The sequence below is a fragment of the Piliocolobus tephrosceles genome, chromosome 8 (genome assembly GCF_002776525.5).
Source record: "Piliocolobus tephrosceles isolate RC106 chromosome 8, ASM277652v3, whole genome shotgun sequence".
Lineage (NCBI taxonomy): Eukaryota > Metazoa > Chordata > Mammalia > Primates > Cercopithecidae > Piliocolobus > Piliocolobus tephrosceles.
Window position 1 is genome coordinate 133,189,421 of NC_045441.1, and position 22,242 is coordinate 133,211,662.

The 22,242-nt window shown below is 40.9% G+C and overlaps 1 protein-coding gene across 1 annotated transcript; it reads left to right on the top strand.

The window, feature by feature from the left end:
- Positions 1 to 594: 594 nt before the first annotated feature.
- On the top strand, positions 595 to 7,704 carry LOC111525597 (olfactory receptor 2A1/2A42; the record flags this gene model as incomplete). Its single annotated transcript, XM_023191030.3, is given in 2 exon segments — positions 595 to 1,535; positions 7,695 to 7,704. Coding segments are annotated over 2 exon segments (951 nt in total), but the record flags the coding sequence as incomplete, so codon positions are not given.
- Between the last annotated feature and the right edge of the window lie 14,538 nt (positions 7,705 to 22,242).

Genomic DNA, 22,242 nt, shown 5'->3' on the forward strand with positions numbered 1-22,242 from the left:
ATTTATGACTCATTGTAAAATAAAGATTGCAATTAGAACACATTTGTAGCATATCCATTAGTTCCTTCTCAGGAACCCAAACAATCACAATGTCATTAAAGCTGCTTTTTATCTTTCTGCTTCTTCTGTTATTATATAAACTGCTCCAGAATACAAAGGTGGATTTCAGATGTTGAAAGCAAAACAGTTGATATTTCTACTGAGACACTGGGATTACATCATCTTTTTTTCTAGGACCACTCTAATTCCCATATTTGGAGTTCTTCCATTACTGATTATTTCTACACTTCAGGAATCTCTTAGTAATTTTTATATGTGCAGCTTCAAGACAATCCTTATTAGATGGTCATTTTAACTCCACTTTTGGTACGACACTCTTTCTTCCCATGATGTGTCAATGGCTCTATGTATCCTATCATTTGTGACACAATGCCTTCTATAACACTGGATATTTACAATCGGTAATTAACTTAACATGTAGCTAAATCACTAATGTTAAAAGTTTATCTTTTAAAAATGACTAAATTCATAAAATAATCTCTAGGTGTTTTTGACAATCTGGTCCTAAGTGATCTTTTTCTTTTTCACAGGGAAATGGGGGAAAATCAGACCATGGTCACAGAGTTCCTCCTGCCGGGATTTCTCCTGGTCCCAAGGATTCAGATGCTCCTCTTTGGGCTCTTCTCCCTGTTCTATGTCTTCACCCTGCTGGGGAACGGGGCCATCCTGGGGCTCATCTCACTGGACTCCAGACTCCACACCCCCATGTACTTCTTCCTCTCACACCTGGCTGTCGTCAACATCAACTATGCCTGCAACACGGTGCCTCAGATGCTGGTGAACCTCCTGCATCCAGCCAAGCCCATCTCCTTTGCTGGCTGCATGATGCAGACCTTTCTCTGTTTGAGTTTTGGACATAGCGAATGTCTCCTGCTGGTGGCGATGTCCTACGATCGTTATGTGGCCATCTGCCACCCTCTCCGATAGTCCATCATCGTGACCTGGAGAGTCTGCATCACCCTGGCCATCACTTCCTGGACATGTGGCTCCCTCCTGGCTCTGGTCCGTGTGGTTCTCATCCTGAGACTGCCCTTCTGTGGGCCTCATGAAATCAACCACTTCTTCTGTGAAATCCTGTCTGTCCTCAGGCTGGCCTGTGCTGACACCTGGCTCAACCAGGTGGTCATCTTTGCAGCCTGTGTGTTCTTCCTGGTGGGGCCGCTCTGCCTGGTGCTGGTCTCCTACTCGTGCATTCTGGTGGCCATCCTGAGGATCCAGTCTGGGGAGGGCCACAGAAAGGCCTTCTCCACCTGCTCCTCCCACCTCTGCGTGGTGGGGCTCTTCTTTGGCAGTGCCATCGTCATGTACATGGCCCCCAAGTCCCGCCACCCTGAGGAGCTGCAGAAGGTACTTTTTCTATTTTACAGTTTTTTCAACCCAACACCGAATCCCCTGATTTACAGCCTGAGGAACGCAGAGGTCAAGGGTGCCCTGAGGAGAGCATTGTGCAAGGAAAGTCATTCCCAACTGGTGTGACATTTGAATCTCCAGCCTCAGTCATCTCCTGCAATATTGGTACCAAATACCACCTAAGTTCACTACTCTTTATATCTGAAACTGAATGAACCAAGCGACTCTGCAAAGCATTCCTTTTTCCTGCCTGGGAAGTATTTAGTTTTTGATGCATTTGTTATACTTAACATTTTTGAATTTAACTGCTTATTGAGTTGAGAATGTTGGGGAAAGATTTATTTTGTACACTGCTATGAGTCCAGAAGTTTAAAACAGACACTCTACCCGTGACTTAGTCAGGTATGCTCCGAAGTAGTGGAATAGCAGTTATTATCAGACAGAGTCATATCTATAAAAAGTTTTTTAAAATACAGCCACAGGCAAAGACTCCAGAACCCATTGATACCTCTGTCCATTTTCATCTTCATTTGGATGTTTCCCCTCAATTGTACTTCCTCTCTACGTAGAAAATGTACCTAAAAGCCTACTTCAGCTTGGAAGGAAATTGATTTTTATAAAATCCTACAAAGTGTCTGACAATTTTTGTTGTCAGAGAGAGTGAATCCATAAACATTCAGCTGGCAATACAAAGCAATTACGCAACAAAATCCACTTTCCAACCTGCCCTGAGATTGTGATGGTCATTTGTTTCTACTCTTCTCACCTCCTCCAGGGGACTGTCTATGATTCTCTCTGAATAAGCAAATGCTCTTCACTTAGAGGAAGTTAGTAAGTACCACCACACAACTTTTCACTGCTGGGGATGAATGGAAAGCCCCACACAGAGACAATTCAATGGAAAAAAGGGTTTTAACAATAACGTTAATATTTAGCATTATTATAAATTACTCTGTGCCATCCACTGCACATTGATAGGTACTTTATAGAGATAACCTCAGTTTATCATTATAGTCAATCCATTTCCCATTATTGTCCCATTTTATAGATGCAAACTTTAAGCAGATGGAAAATGCTAGACTCAAATCCAAACAATCTGGCTCCCAAGCCTTCTCTACTTAACCAGGACAATGTAGGACTTTATTAGCAACATACCTAATGTAGGATATGTTAGGTGAATGTGGGTTTCTTCTCCATCTAGAATGTGCCATGATGAGGCCAGGAGAGTCAGAGATTATTTATGGAAGTCTTCTTATCCTGTTTGATGAGTCCTATGGCCATGGCTGCAAAAGAGGTTAAGTGATTCAGAGGAACACAGAACACAGAGAGGGTGGGAGTGGAGGCTGTTCTCAATGAGATGAGAGTTAGTTTAGAACTGTACTTGGTTCTGGGTGGTGAGATCCAGAACAAAGACATCTCTAGTTCACAAAGAACACTCACATGCTCACACATATGCACACACACACACACACACACACACACACACACTGAGTGCTTGGTGAAGTACTATTCCAAGAACCTTACAAGTAAGAGCTCTTTATGTCCTCATAAAAACCCTGAGGTAGAGACTATTACTACTATTTTTAGGTGAGAAAACAGAGCTACAGAGAGATTCTATAATTTAACCAATGCTCCCAGCTAATAAGTACCTAGTCCGGAATCAAACTTAGGCAATATGACTACTGAACCCATAATCATAACCATTATATAAGCAATTACACAACAAAATCCACTTTCCAACCTGCCCTGAGATTGTGATGGTCATTTGTTTCTACTCTTCTCACCTCCTCCGGGGGACTGTCTATGATTCTCTCTGAATAAGCAAATGTTCTTCACTTAGAGGAAGTTAGTAAGTACCACCACACAAATCAAAGAGATCATGAAATTTCCAAAGATGAAGAGGAGGAGAGATGAAAAGCAATTTTCAATCTCTAGCCAAAGATAGGCATTAGGCTCCAGACAGAAAACTACTTAAAGCTGGAAAAAACAAACAAACAAACAAACAAACACACCAGCTTTTTTTATACTGGTGCATGAAATGAGATGAGGTAGCAAGAACGGACTGTGACTCCAAGGGTCAGAGATGGAGGAGGAGCCTCTTGATGGTCAGGATGGTGAAACCAAAAACAATGGATAAATGAGGTTGACGTTGCAGTTTTAAGTTGATGGTTCATCAATAGAAGAACATTAGAAAGTGTTTTTGTAAATTATCTAGCCGGGCATGGCAACATGTGCCTGTAGCCCCAGCTATTCAGGAGGCTGAGGTAAGAGGATCACTTGAGCCCAGGATTTTGAGGCTTCAGTGAGTCACAATCGCACCACTGCATTCCAACCTGGGTGACAGAGTGAGACTTTGTCTCCAATAATAATAATAATTTTTAAAAAATTAGATAATTAATTAATTTTTTAAAAATTACCCAAACTGGATATACCATTTGTAATTCCACTGCTGCCGAACAGTTTTTAAACAGTTGTTTAGTTTCATGGCAGATGCTGCGTATTGCGATGGAACCAACACTGGGAAGGGATATATTCAAGTGGCAGGACAAAGGTGAAGAGCTCTAATACCAGGGATAGGTTTCAAGGGATGAATGCTCCCCTGGTAACAGAGGAGCGGCAGGAAATTATGGTGTGCAGAAACCATGCTCAGGCAGTTGCCTGTGCGGACCCTAAATTCTGTGTGTGCAGTACTCTCTTAGGATTGGCCCAGGCATCCAGGAAGCCCACGACACTGCCTACCCCTTAAATACACAAGGTGTGTACCAGAGGCCCTGGTTCTAGTTCCAGGTGTATCATTTGCTAGCTGTGTTTTTTTGCAGAGAACTCCCTTAACCTGCCTGAGCTTCAGTCCTTCATCTGAAAATTATGCATATGGAAGCTGTTTAGGACACCCCAGAGTGCCACTGAAAACCAAAAGCAAGATGCAAATGGACACATTGTTTTTTTGAAGTCTTAAAAGTGCTATGTGAACATAAGATAAACTGTTATTATTACCATGCTGTCAGAAGTTATTTTAATCCTGTCAGGGTTTCTAAACTTTCTGATCTGGAACCAAAATTTCTCTTTAAACAGGAAGAGCATTGGTGCTGGTAGGTCACCTACGCCTGGCTTCCCCATGTCTGCCCTAGAGGCACAGAAGGCCACTGAGTCTTGGAGGGCACAGCCAGACTAGGAGCACGAGCTGCGGCCCAGACTCAGGGAACCTCTGTGAGTCAGCTGGGGAGCCTCTCTCTTTGAATCTGGTCCCAGCCCGTCCACTTGGAAAAAACAGGAGACTTCTCCCAAAGTCAAGGAATTCAGATATTGGTTTTGGTTTCCAACTTTTTGTAATCCTCAACCTGGGATTTACAGTATATGTCTTGATTATGTTTCATTCATCTCTTCACAAAGGGAAGGACAAGCATTGGTTCATCTCTTTACACCTGTACATTCCTAGCACAGAGTGAGTACTTACAAAAAACATAAGGAATACATAGAGGACACTTTAGCTATCTGTTGACTATGTCCGTTGACCCCATTTCCAAATTTTCAGTGTTGAGCCATCTTCTGATTTCTAACCTTCTTTAAATCCCACTAATTTTAGGTTATAGTACAGTAGAAATTTAATTGTACCTGATGATTATTGAGCACTTACTATGTGGTCAGCACCGCATAAAATGCTTTAGTATAATTCTCACAACAAATCTGTGCAGTAGGTACTAACACTATCCTAACATTACATGGGGAAAATAAAGTTTAGTGAAATTAATTAATTTGTGCAAGGTCGCCAAATCATTCAGTGGTAGAAACATGACTCAAGACCAGGTAGTCTGGCTGTAAATAAACTCTGAGCCACTCTCTTGTAGAAGACCTCCTGATACTCATCTCCTGAATGGTTGGCAACAAGGCCTGTTCATAGTAGACATTCAATAAACTGACTAAATGAACAAATGAGTGGTCATTGTGTTCAAATTTCTACTCACATCATATACGCCTAGGGATGAGTTACCCTTTATTCTTTTTATTTATTTATTTATTTGAGATGGAGTCTTGCTCTGTCGCCCAGTCTGGAGTGCAGTGGCACGATCTCGGCTCACTGCAATTTCTGTCTCCCAGGTTTAAGTAACTCTCCTGCCTCAGCCTCCCAAGTAGTTGGGACTACAGGCATGCGCCACCACACCGGCTAATTTTGTATTTTTAGTGGAGAGGGCATTTGACCATGTTGGTCAGGCTGGTCTCAAACTCCTGACCTCAGGTGATCCACCCGCCTCGGCCTCCCAAAGTGCTGGGATTACAGGTGTGAGCCACTGTGCCTGGCCTATTTTTTTAAAGTTGAATCTCTTGTGCATTTGATTTGTCCAATTCATCCTTTTAGCATATTCTTACGCAGTAGATATTAATAATCAAGAACGTTCTATTGCTCTAGGATCACAGAGAAGAAAAGACACAATTTAGGGTTGAAATTGAGCACTTACTATTAAAAATGATGGGAATTCTATTTTCGTTTTATCATAGGAGTCCATGGCCGTTGTCTTATCACAAGTGTGCCAAATGACTGAACCTGTGATTCCAGAAGGCCTGGATGGTACTGGTGCTACACAGGAAGTCATGTTAGGATGCTGCTCTTGAAAACTCTGGCAAGAGGGTGGAGACAACTGTAGGCAATAACTACTGGGAATGATAGGGATGGGAATTTGTGTGTTGTAGTCAGTTTCCTTGCCGCCTGAAATTGGCACCTGCAGCATCTTTGGCATGTGGACCAGGGATTGCCAACTGCCGACCTGTAGGACCGGTGTTTGCTGTCTGCTGTGAGTGTAGAGTATCATTGTTAAACACAGGTTCGTGAGAATAGACAAAAAGGAAAGACATTTGGAATGCTGTCTCACTGGACTTCACAGTTCTGATGTTTTCGCAACCAGCAGAGAAGTGTCTTACATCCCTTGCTTTCTTCATAAATTTAAATAGCATTGGCTCATTTTTATCTGTATTTTTCAAACCTGTGTTTCTATGTTTTTAATTTTTGAAATCATGTTGTGCCAAAAGAAGAAGCGGACCCTTGAACACAGTATGATTTGGTCAACAGAATACTGGCTAGGCATGAGAATGTCTGGGCTCTCACAGCAATTCCCCCACTTACTGGGTGACCTTAGAAAAGTTGCTTAACTTCTCTGGGTTCCAATTTCCACACCTATAAAATAAAGAATTGAACTAGACAAACTTTAAGGTCCCCTTTTGCTTTCTAATTCCCTGTCTTTATTAGTTTCTTCACATTTCATATTAATTTGGATTTTCATTTTTGTCAGAGGAGTATAAAACAAATTCTATACAGAGAAAATGAAATGCACTTCTGAGGCTAACTGAATCTCTCAGACCCTAAATATAGTAGAACCCCAAAAATATGTACTGGCCAGGCACGATGGCTCATGCCTGTAATCCCAGCACTTTGGGAGGCCGAGGCGGGAGGATCACTTGAGGCCAGGAGTTTGAGACCAGCCTGGTGAATATGATGAACCTTTTCTCTACTAAAAATACAAAAACCAGCCAGGCATGGTGGCATGTGCTTGTAATTCCAGCTACTTGGGAGGCTGGGGCATGAGAATCGCTTGATCCTGGAAGGAAGAGGTTGCAGTGAGCTGAGATCATGCCACTGCACTCCAGCCTGGGCGACAGAGGGAGACTCTGTCTCAAAAATGAAAAAAAAAATAGTACATACGGAATTAATTAATTAGCACTACTTTAGTGCACTGGGAAGTAGAAATTTCATAAGACTGGTTAAAAGTTAATGAAATACCCACCTTAAGGAAAGAATACTACTAGGAATAACTTTTATTGGGCATGGTTCTAGGAACTAGACTAAAACATAAATGTCTAGTTTTGTACCCATATTACCCACATTGTAGATATACTTTTAAGAGATAATATTTGTTGAGAGCTTATTAAATGCCAGGCACTGTGCTAAGGTACATGCATCATTATTCCATCTCAACTTCATAACAATTCTATGAGTTAGTACTTTTATTATTATTATTTTTACAAAAGAAGAGATAGAGGTACAGAGACGGTAAGAAACTTTTCTATGGTCACACGACAAGTATCTGACATAACCTGGACCCTAATCCAGGTCAGCCTGACTCCATAACCACTGCGCCATAAGGCCTCCCTCTATCCTGGATTTAGAGAATATATTTCTGTGAACAGTTAAGTAAGGATCAAGAAAATCAGCCTTGAGACCTATTGTACAACTTGGTGAGGATAGTAAATAACATATATTGTATAGTGAAAAATGTTGAGAGAGTAGATTTTAAGTGTTCTCACCACAAAAATGACAAGTATGTTAGATAATTCATATGGTAATTTGCCCAATTTAGCCATTTCACAATGTACATACATTTCGAAACATCATTTTATACATGGTAAATCTATACCATTTTGTCAATTAAAAAAATAAAACTTTTATTTTACTTAATTTTATTTATTTACTTATTTTTGAGATGGAGTTTTGCTCTCGTTGCCCAGGCTGGAGTACAATGGCACAATCTCGGCTCACGGCAACATCCACCTCCCGATTCAAGCGATTCTCCTGCCTCAGGCTCCTGAGTAGCTGGAATTACAGGCGGCCACTGCTACACCTGGCTAATTTTTTGCATTTTTAATAGAGTCAGGGTTTCACCATATTGGCCAGGCTGGTCTTGAATGCCTGACCTCAGGTGATCCACCCGCCTCAGCCTCCCAAAGTGCTGGGATTGTAGGCATGAGCCACTGCATCCAGCCAAAAAAAAATAAAATGTTTAAAAAGTCCACCATCTTTACCGCACACAAAGAAAAGAAAATCAGCTTTAAGAAAATGATAAAAATACAGCTAACGTAGTCCCCAGTATATATAATAAGCAAAATAGTAATATACAAACTAGCTTTTTATTGGAAAAAAATACATAGATGCAAGTAGAGACAAATAAACTATTTACAGTAGAACAAGTGACAGACAATAATAAATATAATGAAAGATGTATAGCTCCTCTAGTAAATAATAAATTTTAAAGCACAAGATACCATTTTTCACCCATTAGATGGACAAAAATTAAAAGATAGATATTTTCTAGCATCACTAAGCATGCAGGCAAGGGGATATTTCCCCACAGTCTTAATAGATTTGGGGGAAATGTGGTCATGTCTCTTCAAAAACTAAATTGTTTGTTCTGATTTTTCAGAGACAGGGTTTCACTCTGTTGCCCAGGCTGGAGTACAGTGAGCTCAAAGTATCCTCCGACCTCAGCCTCCTAAGTAGCTGGAACTACAGGTGCAAGCCATCATACCTGGCTAATTTTGTTGTTGTTGTTTAGTAGAGACGGGGTCTCACTATATTGCTTAGGCTGGTATTGGATTCCTGGGCTAAAGCGATCCTCCCTCCTCAGTCTCCCAAAGTGCTGGGATTACAGGCATGAGCCACTGTGTCTGGCCTCAAAAAATAAAATGTGCATGCCTTTTGATGCAGCAATTCCAATTCTAAGAACATATCCTACAGAAATATTCCCATATGCATAAATATATACATGTAAATATATTTTAAGCAGAAGCAGTATTTGTAATATTGATAAATAACCTAATATCAATAGTGAGGTTATTAAATAAAACATTGCAAATATATACAATGAAATATTATGCAACTCTTAATATAAGTAAGTTTTATTAGTATATTAACATCTAATTAGATATTAATGTACAGTTAACATATAAACTAATATTACCATAAGCAAAATTTTCATAAAATGTGAAGTGAGGAAACAAAGTATATCGATACTGTGCTTTCTCATTCACTTAAAAACCTATAGATAGGTGTATGAGTGAGAATATATACATAGAGAGACGTATACTAAAGCATGGGAAAATGTTTAAAATAATACACATTAAAGAGTTAAAGAAGAGACCTCTCAAAATGTAGACTGAACCATGGGAAAGAATATTGCATTATTTGAAAATTTTATAGTAAACCAATGCTCATTCCTTGTTCAGAGGAGGTTTTCCCGACCAGCAGACATCATGCCATTAATTGGTGATTCCAGGACCCAGGGTCCTTACACCTCATGGATCTACCATCATTTCTACATGGTTCCCATGATCGTCATGTGTGTTGGAAGAAAAAGCATGAAAGTTTCAGTGACCTGGCCCAAAAGTGGACTCTTCATTACTGCTTACTTCCCATTGGCTAAAACTTGGTCACCATGGCCATAAAAAATGCAAGTGATTCTGAGAAATGTGGTCCATGCACCCTAACATAGTAGGAACAATTCTGAAAAACATCTAGCAGCCTGTGCCACAGGGAATAAGAGGTTCTGAGTTTCTAGCTCTCTGCCTCTTCAGGACAATAGTAAAACTCAAAAGAAGTGGAGGGACCAAGAGACTTGAGCCTTCTCCACAGATCTCCATCATCAGCACCTCCACAGAATTTTTTTTTTTATTTTGATCCGAATATTTCAATTTTATCTGAATTCAATTTTGTCTGAATTTTTTAAATTTTATCAGACAATAGATTTTTTTTTCAATTTTATCTGAAATACAATCCAAATAGAGCTTCAAGACAAATCCCCTAGCCCCCATTTCAGTACAAAAATTCTGAAACTGCTACTGCCCTGATTATCTTCTGAGGGACCCAGACAATGTCAACCATGAACCATCAAGTCTCAAGATGTCGGGAAATCCTATAAACCTGGATTCAGGTGTGCCATGATCAGCCTTATCCTTATTTTACTTCCATGTCTATAAAATGGTGATAAGACACCACCCCATCTATTTCAAGGAAATGTGAGCTTCACAAAAGGTAATATACACAGCACTTTATAAACTGAAAAGAAGTACTAAAAGTTATTCTTAATCATAAAGCATTGAGATCCATCTATTCTCTTTTCTCATCTTTGTTTTCTCCTTCCTTACTTCCTCTATGTATTATTTATCTGATCTCTTATAAAAGAGGTAAATAATATACACCTACTATGTACTCACAAATACTTAAAATGTTTTAAAATTTTTAATGTGGTATCTTAAACTAAAACCCACTACAATTTAGTCCCAGGGAAGAGAGTTCTAGGGAAGAGCCAAACAAGGACATATGAACAAAAGGTAATACTGGGCAACAGGATTAGATTTGAGGTAACCAAATCAGACAGGTAGTATGATCCTTTCTTCTCAAAAAGTAGGTTGTGATAGATCAGCCATTCCATGCTTTAAGGGGGTAGAGAGAACAAAAAGGCTGAATTTCCAGCTATCCAAAATGTGGTTCCCATGGTGCTTGCATTGAACTGGAAGAGAAGAAAGGAAGTGATGACTAAGGTGGATGAAAGGCCAGGTGCTGTGGCTCATGCCTGCAATCCCAGCACTTTGGGAGGCCGAGGCGGGTGGATCATTTGAGGGCAGGACTTTGAGACCAGCCTTGCCAACATGGTGAAACCCCATCTCTACTAAAAATACAAAAATTAGCAGGCATCATGGTGCATGCCTGTAATACCAGCTACTCGGGAGGCTGAGGCAGAAGAATCGCTTGAACCCGGGAGGCAGAGGTTGCAGTGAACCGAGATTGCACCACTGCACTCCAGCCTGGGTGGCAGAGGAGACTCGGTCTCAAAAATAAATAAATAAATAAATAAATAAATAAATAAATAAATAAATAAAATTAGGTAGATGAAGGGTTAAAATACTAAGTAATGAACTCTTCTGGCATGCAGAAGACATCTAGCACTCCATGCCTGGGTGGCTCAACCCATCCCCATCAGATATGGCAGAACAAAATGTTAGCGTGTGGGCAGTGAAAGTCAGTTAGCAGGCTGCAGCAATGCCACTGATAGAATAATATGACCTCAGAAGCTATTTGCCCTTTTCTGAAGCCAACAACTATCTAGCAGGATTTTGGAGGCACTCAAAGTCTTACAATTATCTCTCCCTCCTGCCTTCAGATATTCAGAATGTCTTTAGCAAGACAATCTTGTTTCACAATCACAGATAAACTTCCCATGCCGATGTATATGTTCATATAAATAGGCTATGACTAGCAGGTAATAAGGGTCCTGTTTTGATAAGACTTCGAGTCCTAGATACCTGAAGAGGGTGTGGAGGAAGGGAGGCTAGGGCTCTCCCGACAATTTCATCTACTTTAAGCCTTATCACTTCTGAAACCTGTAATCATACCAGATTTTTAGTTGTCATTTAGGTCTCTGAAACCTGCCAGGAGCTTTTCTTAATGCAAAATAAATAAATAAATAAATGTCCACTAAGTTCCACTAATACAGGACTGATTTAAGTAAAGACCAGTATCTTCATACAATGGAATACCATAAAATTATCAACAAACAGTACACAGTATGGATGGTCTCTAGATCTTACATCGAAAAATCTCCAAGACCCATTCAGAAAAGCAAGGAAAAAGGAAGGAGGTGGATAAACTCTATCTGGAGGTGCTTACATATGCATTAAGAGGAATACAGAAGAAACTAAGAAGAGAAAGGTTGAAAACAAGGAAGATGGTGACAAGCAGGGGCATATCTAGGCCTGAAGCTTATACAATTTGGGGCAGCTTCTTTAAGAAAAAGAATGTGAATGTATGAGTACAATATTAGTTCAGAGTTTTGGAAGGGACTCTTGGAAGGGGTTCTAAGCTTAAGCTTTGCTAGCTTCATGGTAAATCCACGGGGTGACAAGTAAGAAAGGGAGAATATTTTTAAAAAATTTTTGAAAGCTGATTGAAATCTGAGTCATTTATATCTATTCATAAAACTTAATTTTAAAAAATCAATGTATTTGCCAAAATAGCTCTGGAGAAAGAGAACTGACTAGGTGACCAAGCCTCATGAAAAATGTGGGTTCCTATAACCAAATTCATAAAAGGAACATTGCAAACATGACAACCGTAACCACTGAAATATAACATTTCACCAATTACATTAGGAAAGTTAAAAACTTTTAAAGGCTGGGTGTGGTGGCTCATGCCTGTAATCTCAGCACTTCGGAAGGCTGAGGTGGGAGGATCACCTGAGCCCAGGAGTTCAAGACTACCTTGGGCAACATGAGGAAACTGTCTACAAAAAGTAAAAAATTAGCCATGCATAGTGGTGAATTCCTGTGGGAGGCTGAGATGGGAGGATTACTTGAGCCTGGGAAGCCGAGGCTGCAGTGAGCTGTAATCATGCCATTGCACTCCAGCCTGGGCAACAAAGTGAGACTCCATCTCAGAAAAAAAAAAAGAAGTTTTAAAAACACACAGTTAGTGAGGGCATGAAGTGTCATACATTGCTGTAATTTGGTATAAATGACCTCCATGGAGAACAGTTAGCCAAAGTCTCCCACAATTACAAATGCACCATTTGACATAGCAATTCTACTTCCAGGAATACATTCCACAGGTTGACTAGCATGTGTGCTATGCAACAGATGTAAAGGTTATTCACTGCAGCATTGTTTGTACTGCCAAACTACTGGGGAAAATGTCAATAGGAGACTACACTCATTCAATAAAATCTTGTACAGCTGAAAAATAAATAAGGAAGCTCTTTATGTGCTCACATAGAACAATCTTCAACCTGTATTTTTAAGTGAAAAATGCAAGTTTTGAAATATTCTGTGGACTATCATTGATGTAATATATTTCCAGTAAGTGTAAAATATTTTTGGAAGCATTTCACAAACAACTTGTAATACTGGAGCCTTGAGAGAAGATAATTGGATAGCTGGGAAACGTGTGGAGGGAGACATTTACTTCTGTGCTTTTAGCTTTTGAAGGATGTCAATGTGTAACTTTTTCAAAATATGTTTTGAAGATAAACACAGATCTTTAATATTTGCAAAAGTCACACCAGCCCTAAATTCTAATCAAGCCTGAGACTGTTCAGAGGGGTGCCTAGTGAAGCTCCAAACCTTCACATCAATTCCGCGTTTGATGCAGATCAAACTAGGGGTAAGAAAGGTTGAGAACATTGGGCATTTTTTCCCCTCTACTGGAGGGCATACTACTTACATTAAAAAGACTGATTATTTATTAAATGATTCAATGATTTCATGATTCTAAATAAAACCTTTTCCAGGGACTTACGGGGTCTCACTCTGTCACCCAGGCTGGAGTGTAGTGGTGCGATTATAGTTCATTACAACCTCGAATGCCTGGGCTCAAGTGATCCTCCTGCCTTAGCCTCTGTTCCAGTTCTTCTGTGAGCTCCCAATCCAATGCTTTAGATTCTCAATAATGAAGGGACCTCCTTTTCCCAAGCCCTGTATCAATGAACTCTATCAAGAAGAGAGGTGTCTGATTCGCCAGAGGAGACAGAAAAGAACACTGGTACCCAGTGAGTGTTCCTTTATTTGGAAGGCAAGATCCCTTGGGACATGGTTAAAATCCAAACCTGAGGACACACATTCTAAAAGAAATGAGTCTGAGATGGGAAGAATATTGGATCCTAAGTGTGGTAATTATTCTAAAAAGAAGAAAGTTGCCACTGCCAGCCTGGGCAATATAGAGAGACCCCATCTCTACAAAAAATCAGCTGGGTACAGTGGCACACTATGTTACTTGGGAGGCTGATGCAGGAGAATTACTTGAGCCTGGGACTTCGAGACTGTAGTGAGCTATGATCACACCACTGCACTCCAGCCTGGGTGACAGAGTAAGACCCTACCTCAAAAGCCAAACAGAAAGAAAGCTGCAGCTGGTGGAGAATGCTAACTCCACCCTCATACAATTAGAATATATGAGAAGTCTTTTCCTACTAATAGATTGTGCATTCCAAGAGTGATTTAGAGCTACGAAGGCATATCAAGATTTACTTTTTTTTAAGATGACTAAAATTTTTAGAGCAAGCTTGTGAGCTGATGCATTTATTTCCACAAGATGGTGCTATAGCTTCTGCTAAGTACAAAACTCACATTTCCTTTAGGAACTAGAAATACAAAATATGTTTCTAATTGAGAACCAAATCTGCATGCGCTCTGGTGAGTCTGTTAAAGAAACACGTCGTGCAAAAACGTCCCGGTGGAGGTGGAGGTTGATTTGGGCCTAAAGGGTAAAGACTGTTCCAGGTAATAATACCTTCCACCACCTCCACACATACCTGAGTTCATGTCTCAAGGCTTCATGCAGCCTTCAGCTTCCTCTTTGTCCAAAATGCTGCTCTTCCTACTATCTCGTGTGTGTGTGTGTGTGTGTGTGTGTGTGTGTGTGTGTGTGTGTGTCAGACATGGGATTGAGGAGTGGCCCAGAGCTCCCACCACCATAGAAATGCAGCTCCCACGACCACCCACACTTCCACCCAGGGGCAGATCAAGCCTCGCCCCTTCAATACAGCCTTTCCTTGTCACTCTGTCCCACGTGAATCACACCTGCCTAGGGGTACAAATAATAATGCAACAGAATGTTTTAGAATACCATTTTTCCATTTCCATCTAAGTGTGCCAAGTTTTGGCGAGGGGGCAGAGTCCATTTTACAGCCCACGGCAATGAGGATCCTACCTTGAATTTATCCAGTGATGCTATCACAAACACTGGCAATCTCAAGTAAGTATTCAGTCACTTTGGTTGGCAGCCTGGGTGACTGGGAGGATGCTGGCCCCGGTTGGCCACTACTTGAACCTAGAAATATGTTAAGTCATCATCTCTTTGGAGTTGTTTGATCATCTCTAACAGGATAGGATTAAACTGTCCTGATTTTTCTTAATGTCTTGTTTTAATGATGTTAACATCTTCAGTATCCCTCTCCTGACAGAGTCATAGAGGTGGGAACATTTGTATCACAAGCGAAATAGAAGGATGTTCCTGCTGAAGTGAATGGCACCTCCCTTCCTATTCATCTTTATTCTTTAAAAAAAAAAAAATTGGCTGGGCATGGTGGCTTATGCCTGTAAGCCCAGCACTTTGGGAGGCTGACGTGGGTGGATCATTTGAGATCAGGAGTTGGAGATCGGTCTGACCAACATGGTGAAATGCCACCTCTACTAAAAACACAAAAATTAGCCAGGAGTGGTGGCAGGCACCTATAGTCCCAGTTACTCAGGAGGCTGAGACAGGAGAATCGCTTGAACCTGGGAGGTAGAGGTTGCAGTGAGCTGAGATCACACCACTGCACTCCAGCCTGGGTGACAGAGTGAGACTCTTTCTCAAAAAGAAAAAAAATTTTTTTAAATAGAGATGGGGTCTCACTATGTTTCCCAAGCTGGTCTTGAACTCCTGGGTTCAAGCGATCCTTCCACCTCCACCTCCCAAAGTGCTGGGATTACAGGCATGAGCCACTACGCTGGCCTCATCTTTATTCTTGTCTCCATTTTTCTCTATTCTATTCTGTGTCTCTGTGCCTTGGTGGTCAAAAATGTGACATAGCTATACAGTCAGTCCTCCTCATCCACAGGCTCCACATCGTAGCTTCAACCAACAATGGATCAAAAATATTCAGGAAAAAAAAAAAGGATGGTTGTGTCTGTACTGAAAATGTACAGGCTTTTTTTCTTGTTATTGTTCCCTAAACAACACAGTATAATGACTATTTTCATAGGATTTACATTGTAGTAGGTATTAATCTAGAGATGTCTTAAAGTGTACAGGAGGATGTGCATAGGTTATAGGCAAAGACTAAGCCATTTTATGTCAGAGACTTGAGCATCTGGGGATTTTGGTATCGTGGCGGGTGGGAAGGGTCCTTGGAATCAATCTTCTAGGATGACTGGACATGGTGGATCACTCCTGCTCTCTTTTGCTACCACATCCTCTCCACTGCCACAGAGGTAAGGGCAGGGTAAGTGGAAGCCTAGAGCCACAGAGACAACAGGGTACTCTGGGCTCACCATCAAGAGTAGAGGAGGAAACCTGTTGCGCTGCTCTAGGAGTAGAGGCTGCCTTTTGGAAGATGAGTGGGATAACATGGATTAGGATGGAAGAGAATACTCATACCTAAGAACAATCACTGACTGGGGACTTTGACAGTGGATGGAACACCTCAAGAAATAGGCGTCAAGGACGTGAGATGAGGGATGAGGCCAAAGACTTTCTATTACCAAAAAGGAAGGACAGAGTTAGGCCGAACTAAGGACGTTTCTGTGTTCAAAATAAACAGCATGCTGTTATTGGGTTCGTCTTATATTATTATGTCTATCAGAAGAAGAATATACAAAGATACAACTTACTTACTTATACATACTTATAACTTAGTTATACAACTTACCTACTATGTCTATCAAAAGAATACACAAAGATACAATTTATTCTTTGAATAGCAGCAGATTTTAGTCTAAAATAGATGAGATATAAAAAAAAGTAACGTGTATTTTCTAGCTTCTCCCAAATAGAAAAAAATAAAATATATATGTATAAAATGATTTTTAAAAATATTTGGCTTTAAGCCTTCGTCACAGGAATTCTTGGAACCCTCTCTCTTCCGACCAATGTAAGAGGCAGTATAAACATCTTCGTATGTGTCAGTATGTATTTGTGTGTTTTGGGTTCTCATCTGATACCAAAAAGAGTACAATATTACTCATAAATATATACACAGAGACATATACATTTAATAAAATAAATTCAAGACATTTTAAAATAGGGCAATAGAAAAATAAGAACAGAAGGTATAAAAGTTCACAAAATATACTTTACTATACAATACATCTTTGAAAGGTAGGTTACAATTTGGCGATTCAATTGTATTCTCCAATTTAGAAGGGAAGTGTGAGCGGTATAAATTTTCCTCAGACTAGCCTTGCTTTCTCAGTTTATTCTAGAACTTATGCTAATACAATTTGTTGTTCAGATGCAATTTTCATAACCTTCTAACTTGAGAAAACAGAAGCACCATCTTCAAGGATAAAAGTCAGTTGAAATTCAATTTCCCACTCAAATATACTTCCCACCAATAATTACCTAATGTCCTATGATTCACTGGGCGTGGGAATTTCTACTCTCTCCTATCTCAGGGTTAGTGTGATACCTACCTGCAGTTTTCTTTCAGAGGTTAAAGGGTAATGACTGCCTCCCTTTATTGAATAATCTTCACTTGTATGTTCTGGGGACTCATTTGTTTCTTATATAAAACCAAACCTTGATATGCAGTGTCAAGGTTACCTTGATATGCAGTGAGTAGTGGAATTACTGAGTCCCCAACTTTTGCAATGAATAGCACCCCCCAAATGCCATAAAAAATTAGAGATGAAATAGAAAGGAGAACAAAGAAGAGGGTGATTGTATTAGTCCATTTTCACACTGCTGAAAAAGACGCACCCGAGACTGGGGAGAAAAAGAGGTTTGATTGGACGTACAGTTGCATGTGGCTGGGGAGGACTCAGAATCACGGTAGGAGGCAAAAGGCACTTCTTACATGGCAGCAGCAAGAGAAAATGAGAGAGAAGCAAAAGCAGAAACCCCTGATAAACCCATCAGATCTCCTAAGACTTATTCACTATCACAAGAATAGCATGGGAAAGGCCGGCCCCCATGATTCAATTACCTCCCCATGGGTCCCTCCCACAACACCTGGGAATTCTGGGAGATAACAACTCAAGTTGAGATTCGGGTGGGGGCACAGCCAAACCATATTATTCTGCCCCTGGCCCCTCCAAATCTCATGTTCTCACATTTCAAAACCAATCATGCCTTCCAAACAGTCCCCCCAAGTCTTAACTCATCTCAGCATTAACCCAAAAGTCCATAGTCCAAAGTCTCAACTGAGACAAGGCAAGTCCCTTCTACCCATGATCCTGTAAAATCAAAAGCAAGCTAGTTACCTCCTACATACAATGGGGGTACAGGTATTGGGTAAATACAGTCATTCCAAATGGGAGAAGCTGGCCAAAACAAAGGGGTTACAGGCCCCATGCCAATCCAAAATCCAGCGGGGCAGTCAAATTATAACATTCCAAAATGATCTCCTCCAACTCCATGTCTCACATCCAGGTCACACTGATGCAAGAGGTAGGTTCCCATCATCTTGGGCAGCTCTGCCCCTGTGGCTTCACAGGGTACAGCCCCCTGTCCTGACTGCTCTCACAGGCTGCTGTTGAGGATCTGTGGCTTTTCCAGGTGCACAGTACAAGCTGTCGGTGGATCTACCATTCTGGGGTCTAGAGGATGGTGGCCCTTTTTGCACAGCTCCACCAGGCGGTGCCCCAGTAGGGATTCTGTGTGGGGGCTCTGAGCCCACATTTCCCTTCACAGTACCCTAGCAGAGATTCTCCATGAGGGCCCTGCCCCTGAAGCAAACTTTTGCCTGGGCATCCAGGTGATTCCATATATCTTCTGAACTCTAGATGGAGTTCCCAAACCTCAATTCTTGACTTCCATGCACCTGCAGGCTCAACACCACATGGAAGCTGCCAAGGTTTGGTGCTTGCACCCTCTGAAACCATGGGCAGAGCTGTACCTTGGCCCCTTTTAGCAATGGCTGGAGCAGCTGGGATGCAGGGCACCAAGTCCCGAGGCTGCACACAGCATGGGGACCCTGGGCCTGGCCCACAAAGCTATTTTTTCCTCCTAGTCTTCAGGGTCTGTAATGGGAGGGGCTGCCATGAAGACCTATGACATGCCCTGGAGACATCTTCCCCAATGCCTTGGAGATTAACATTCAGCTCCCAGTTACTTATGCAAATTCCTGCAGCCAGCTTGAATTTCTCCTCAAAAAATAGGTTGGTCTCTTCTGCTGCATTAACTGGCTGCAAATTTTCCAAACTTTTATGCTGTTTCCCTTTTAAAACAAAATGCTTTTAACAGCACCCAAGTCACCTCTTGAATGCTTTGCTGCTTAGAAATTTCTTCCGCCAGATACACTAAATCATCTCTCTCAAGTTCAAAGTTCCACAAATTTCTATGGCAGGGGCAAAATGCGAGCAGTCTCTTTGCTAAAACATAACAACAGTCATCTTTGCTCCAGTTCCCTACAAGTTCCTCATCTCCACCTGAGACTACATCAGCCTGGACCTTATTGTCCTTATTATTATCAGCAATTTTGTCAATGCCATTCAACAAGTCTTTAGGAAGTTCCAAACTTTTCCACATTTTCTTGTCTTCTTCTGAGCCCTCCAAACTATTTCAACTTCTGCTTGTTACCCAGTTCCAAAGTTGCTTCCACATTTTCAGGTATCTTTTCAGCAGTGTCCCACTCTATGTGTACCAATTTACTGTATTAGTCCGTTTTCATACTGCTGATAATGACATATCCGAGACTGGGAAGAAAAAGAGGTTTAATTGGACTTACAGTTGCACATGGCTGGGGAGGCCTCAGAATCATGGTGGGAGGCAAAAGGCACTGCTTACATGGTGACGGCAAGAGAAAATTAAAGAGAAGCAAAAGCAGAAACCCCTGATAAACCCATCAGATCTTGTGAGCTTAATTCACTATCATGAGAACAGCATGGGAATTCATCATTGAATCAATCATTGAAAAGAATTAGTAGAGGTTTGGTAAATAAGCAGAGAAAGATAGGAAGAGTATATCAGATTCAATTACCTCCCCGTGGGTCCCTCCCACGACACATGGGAGTTCTGGGAGATACAATTCAGATAGTTTTTTCTTAAGGAAATTTTGCTGATTTGCCAGGTTTGGGAGCCACTGTGTCAGAAGTGTTCAAACCAGAGGGACTCCATCATAAATAGCGACTTGGTAAAATAAAGCTGAGACCTACAGGGCTACATTCCCAGGAGGTTAGGCCTTCTTAGTCACAGGATGAGATAGGGGGTTGGCACAAGATACAAGTCACAAGGACCTTGCTGATAAAACAGGATACAGTAAAGACACCAGTCAAAATTATAAAACTACAATTTTGATGGATGCTTAAAAAGTGTGAACTCAAAAGTACCAAAGACAAGTCTCAAAGGAAGTTTAGAAAGCACTAATATAATATATAGTAATATAATATATACTATATATAATATATACTATATAATACATATATTCAGAAATCAAAAATAAAAATTAAGGCCTCCCAACCATCTGAAAGGACCCCTCCTCTAGGCCAAGGGCATTCCAAAGTTAAGCTGAAAAACTGTTTCAGGCCATGATGGAAGTGGGAGTCAGAGATGCCTCATTATGCCCTCCTCTTTTTTGGAATTCAGGAAAAGCTGACCGGCATTAACACCAACACAGACCTAAGGTCTGATAAGAAACATTTACCATCTATTCTCTCTGAATTCTGCTACTCGGAAGCTTCGTCTACATGATAATACCTTGGTCTCCACAACCCCTTAACATATCCCAGACATTCCTTTCTATTGATAATAATTATTTTGACCAGTTACTAATCAGAAAATTTATAAATCTACCTATGACCTGCAAGCCCTCCTACGCCCACCCTCAAATTGTACCCACGCTTCCAGACTGAACCAATGTAAACCTTACATGTACTGGTTGATGTATTATGTCTCCCCAAAATGTATAAAAGCAAGCTGTACCCTGACCACCTTGGGCACATGTCATCGGAACCGCCTGAGACCATGTCATGGGTACATCCTTAACTTTGGCAAAATAAACTTTCTAAACTTTCTTTGAGACTTATCTCAGGTACTTTTGAGTTCACACTTTTTAGCATCCATCAAAATTGTAGTAATGGAATATTAAGTAATCATTTGTTTAATGTTTATGCAGGCATAATCTAGGTCCTTGAGATCAAGGACCACGTGCACAACTATATCCCTAGCCCCTCATTCAACGCTTTGCACAGTATGGGCTGAATATCCCTTATATGAAATGCCTGGGACCAGAAGTGTTTCGGATTTTGGATTTTTTTTGGATTTGGGAATATTTGCAGGTACTTAACCAGTTGAGTGTCCCAAATCCAAAAATCCCAAATGTCAAATGTTCCAATGAACACTTCCTTTGAGTATCATATTTCACAATTTGGAGCATTTTGGATTTGGGATTTGGGAATTTGATCTGCTAAACCTACACGAGTTGAATGATTGCATAAACTAAAGAACGGAGTAGGAGTGCTTTGGTTGGGGTGGGAACAGGTGATTCTGTTTCAGACAGCTACCTGTGACAGCAGCATCTAAATAAGAGTTGGGGTCAATTATGGAACCACTGGCCCTGTTCTTTCTCTCAGTGTTCTACACAACGGGGTCCTCAGTGTACCCACTGGGGGAATGAGATAAAAATATTAAAACTTTCAATGACATTTATTCTTACCTCATTATTTCAAAACGTGTGTTCGTGTATCATACAGAATTACACATACATAATTCATAAATAAATAAAACATGCATATACTGAGGAATGCCTGTTCAAAAATTTTTTATTGACAGGAGGTAGGATAAAAGGTGTTTAAAAATCACTGCTGTGCGTCAGAGGGTTTCCACTATTATCATGCATCCAAATCAGCAAGGAGCTATTTTGAAATACTTCTGCTTGACCCCAAACCTACAGAATTAAAACTCCATGGGTTTAGGGCAATGGCAAATTCAAAATGATGATTAGATTATTATGATGGAAGCCTCTGCTAAAGAACTACTGCTTTTCTATCAGGATTCCTAAACCTGGCTTCTCATCCTAATCATAATCATCTTAAAAACAAACAACAATCAGACCCAGTGACTCATGCCTTAATCCCAGCACCTAGGGAAACCGAGGGAGGAGGATCCCTTGAGGCCAGGAGTTCAAAATCAGTCTGGGAAAGTAGAGGGTAGTGAGACCTCATCTCTACAAAAAAACTAAAAATTAGCTATGCATGGCGGTGTGTACCTGTAGTCCTAGCTACCAGGGAGGCTGAGGCGAGAGGATGGCTTGAGTCCAGGAGTTCAAGGCTGCAGTGAGCTATGATCATGCCACTGCACTCCAGCCTAAGTGATGTAGCAAGACCCTGTCTCATAGATAGATAGATAGATAGATAGATAGATAGATAGATAGATAGATA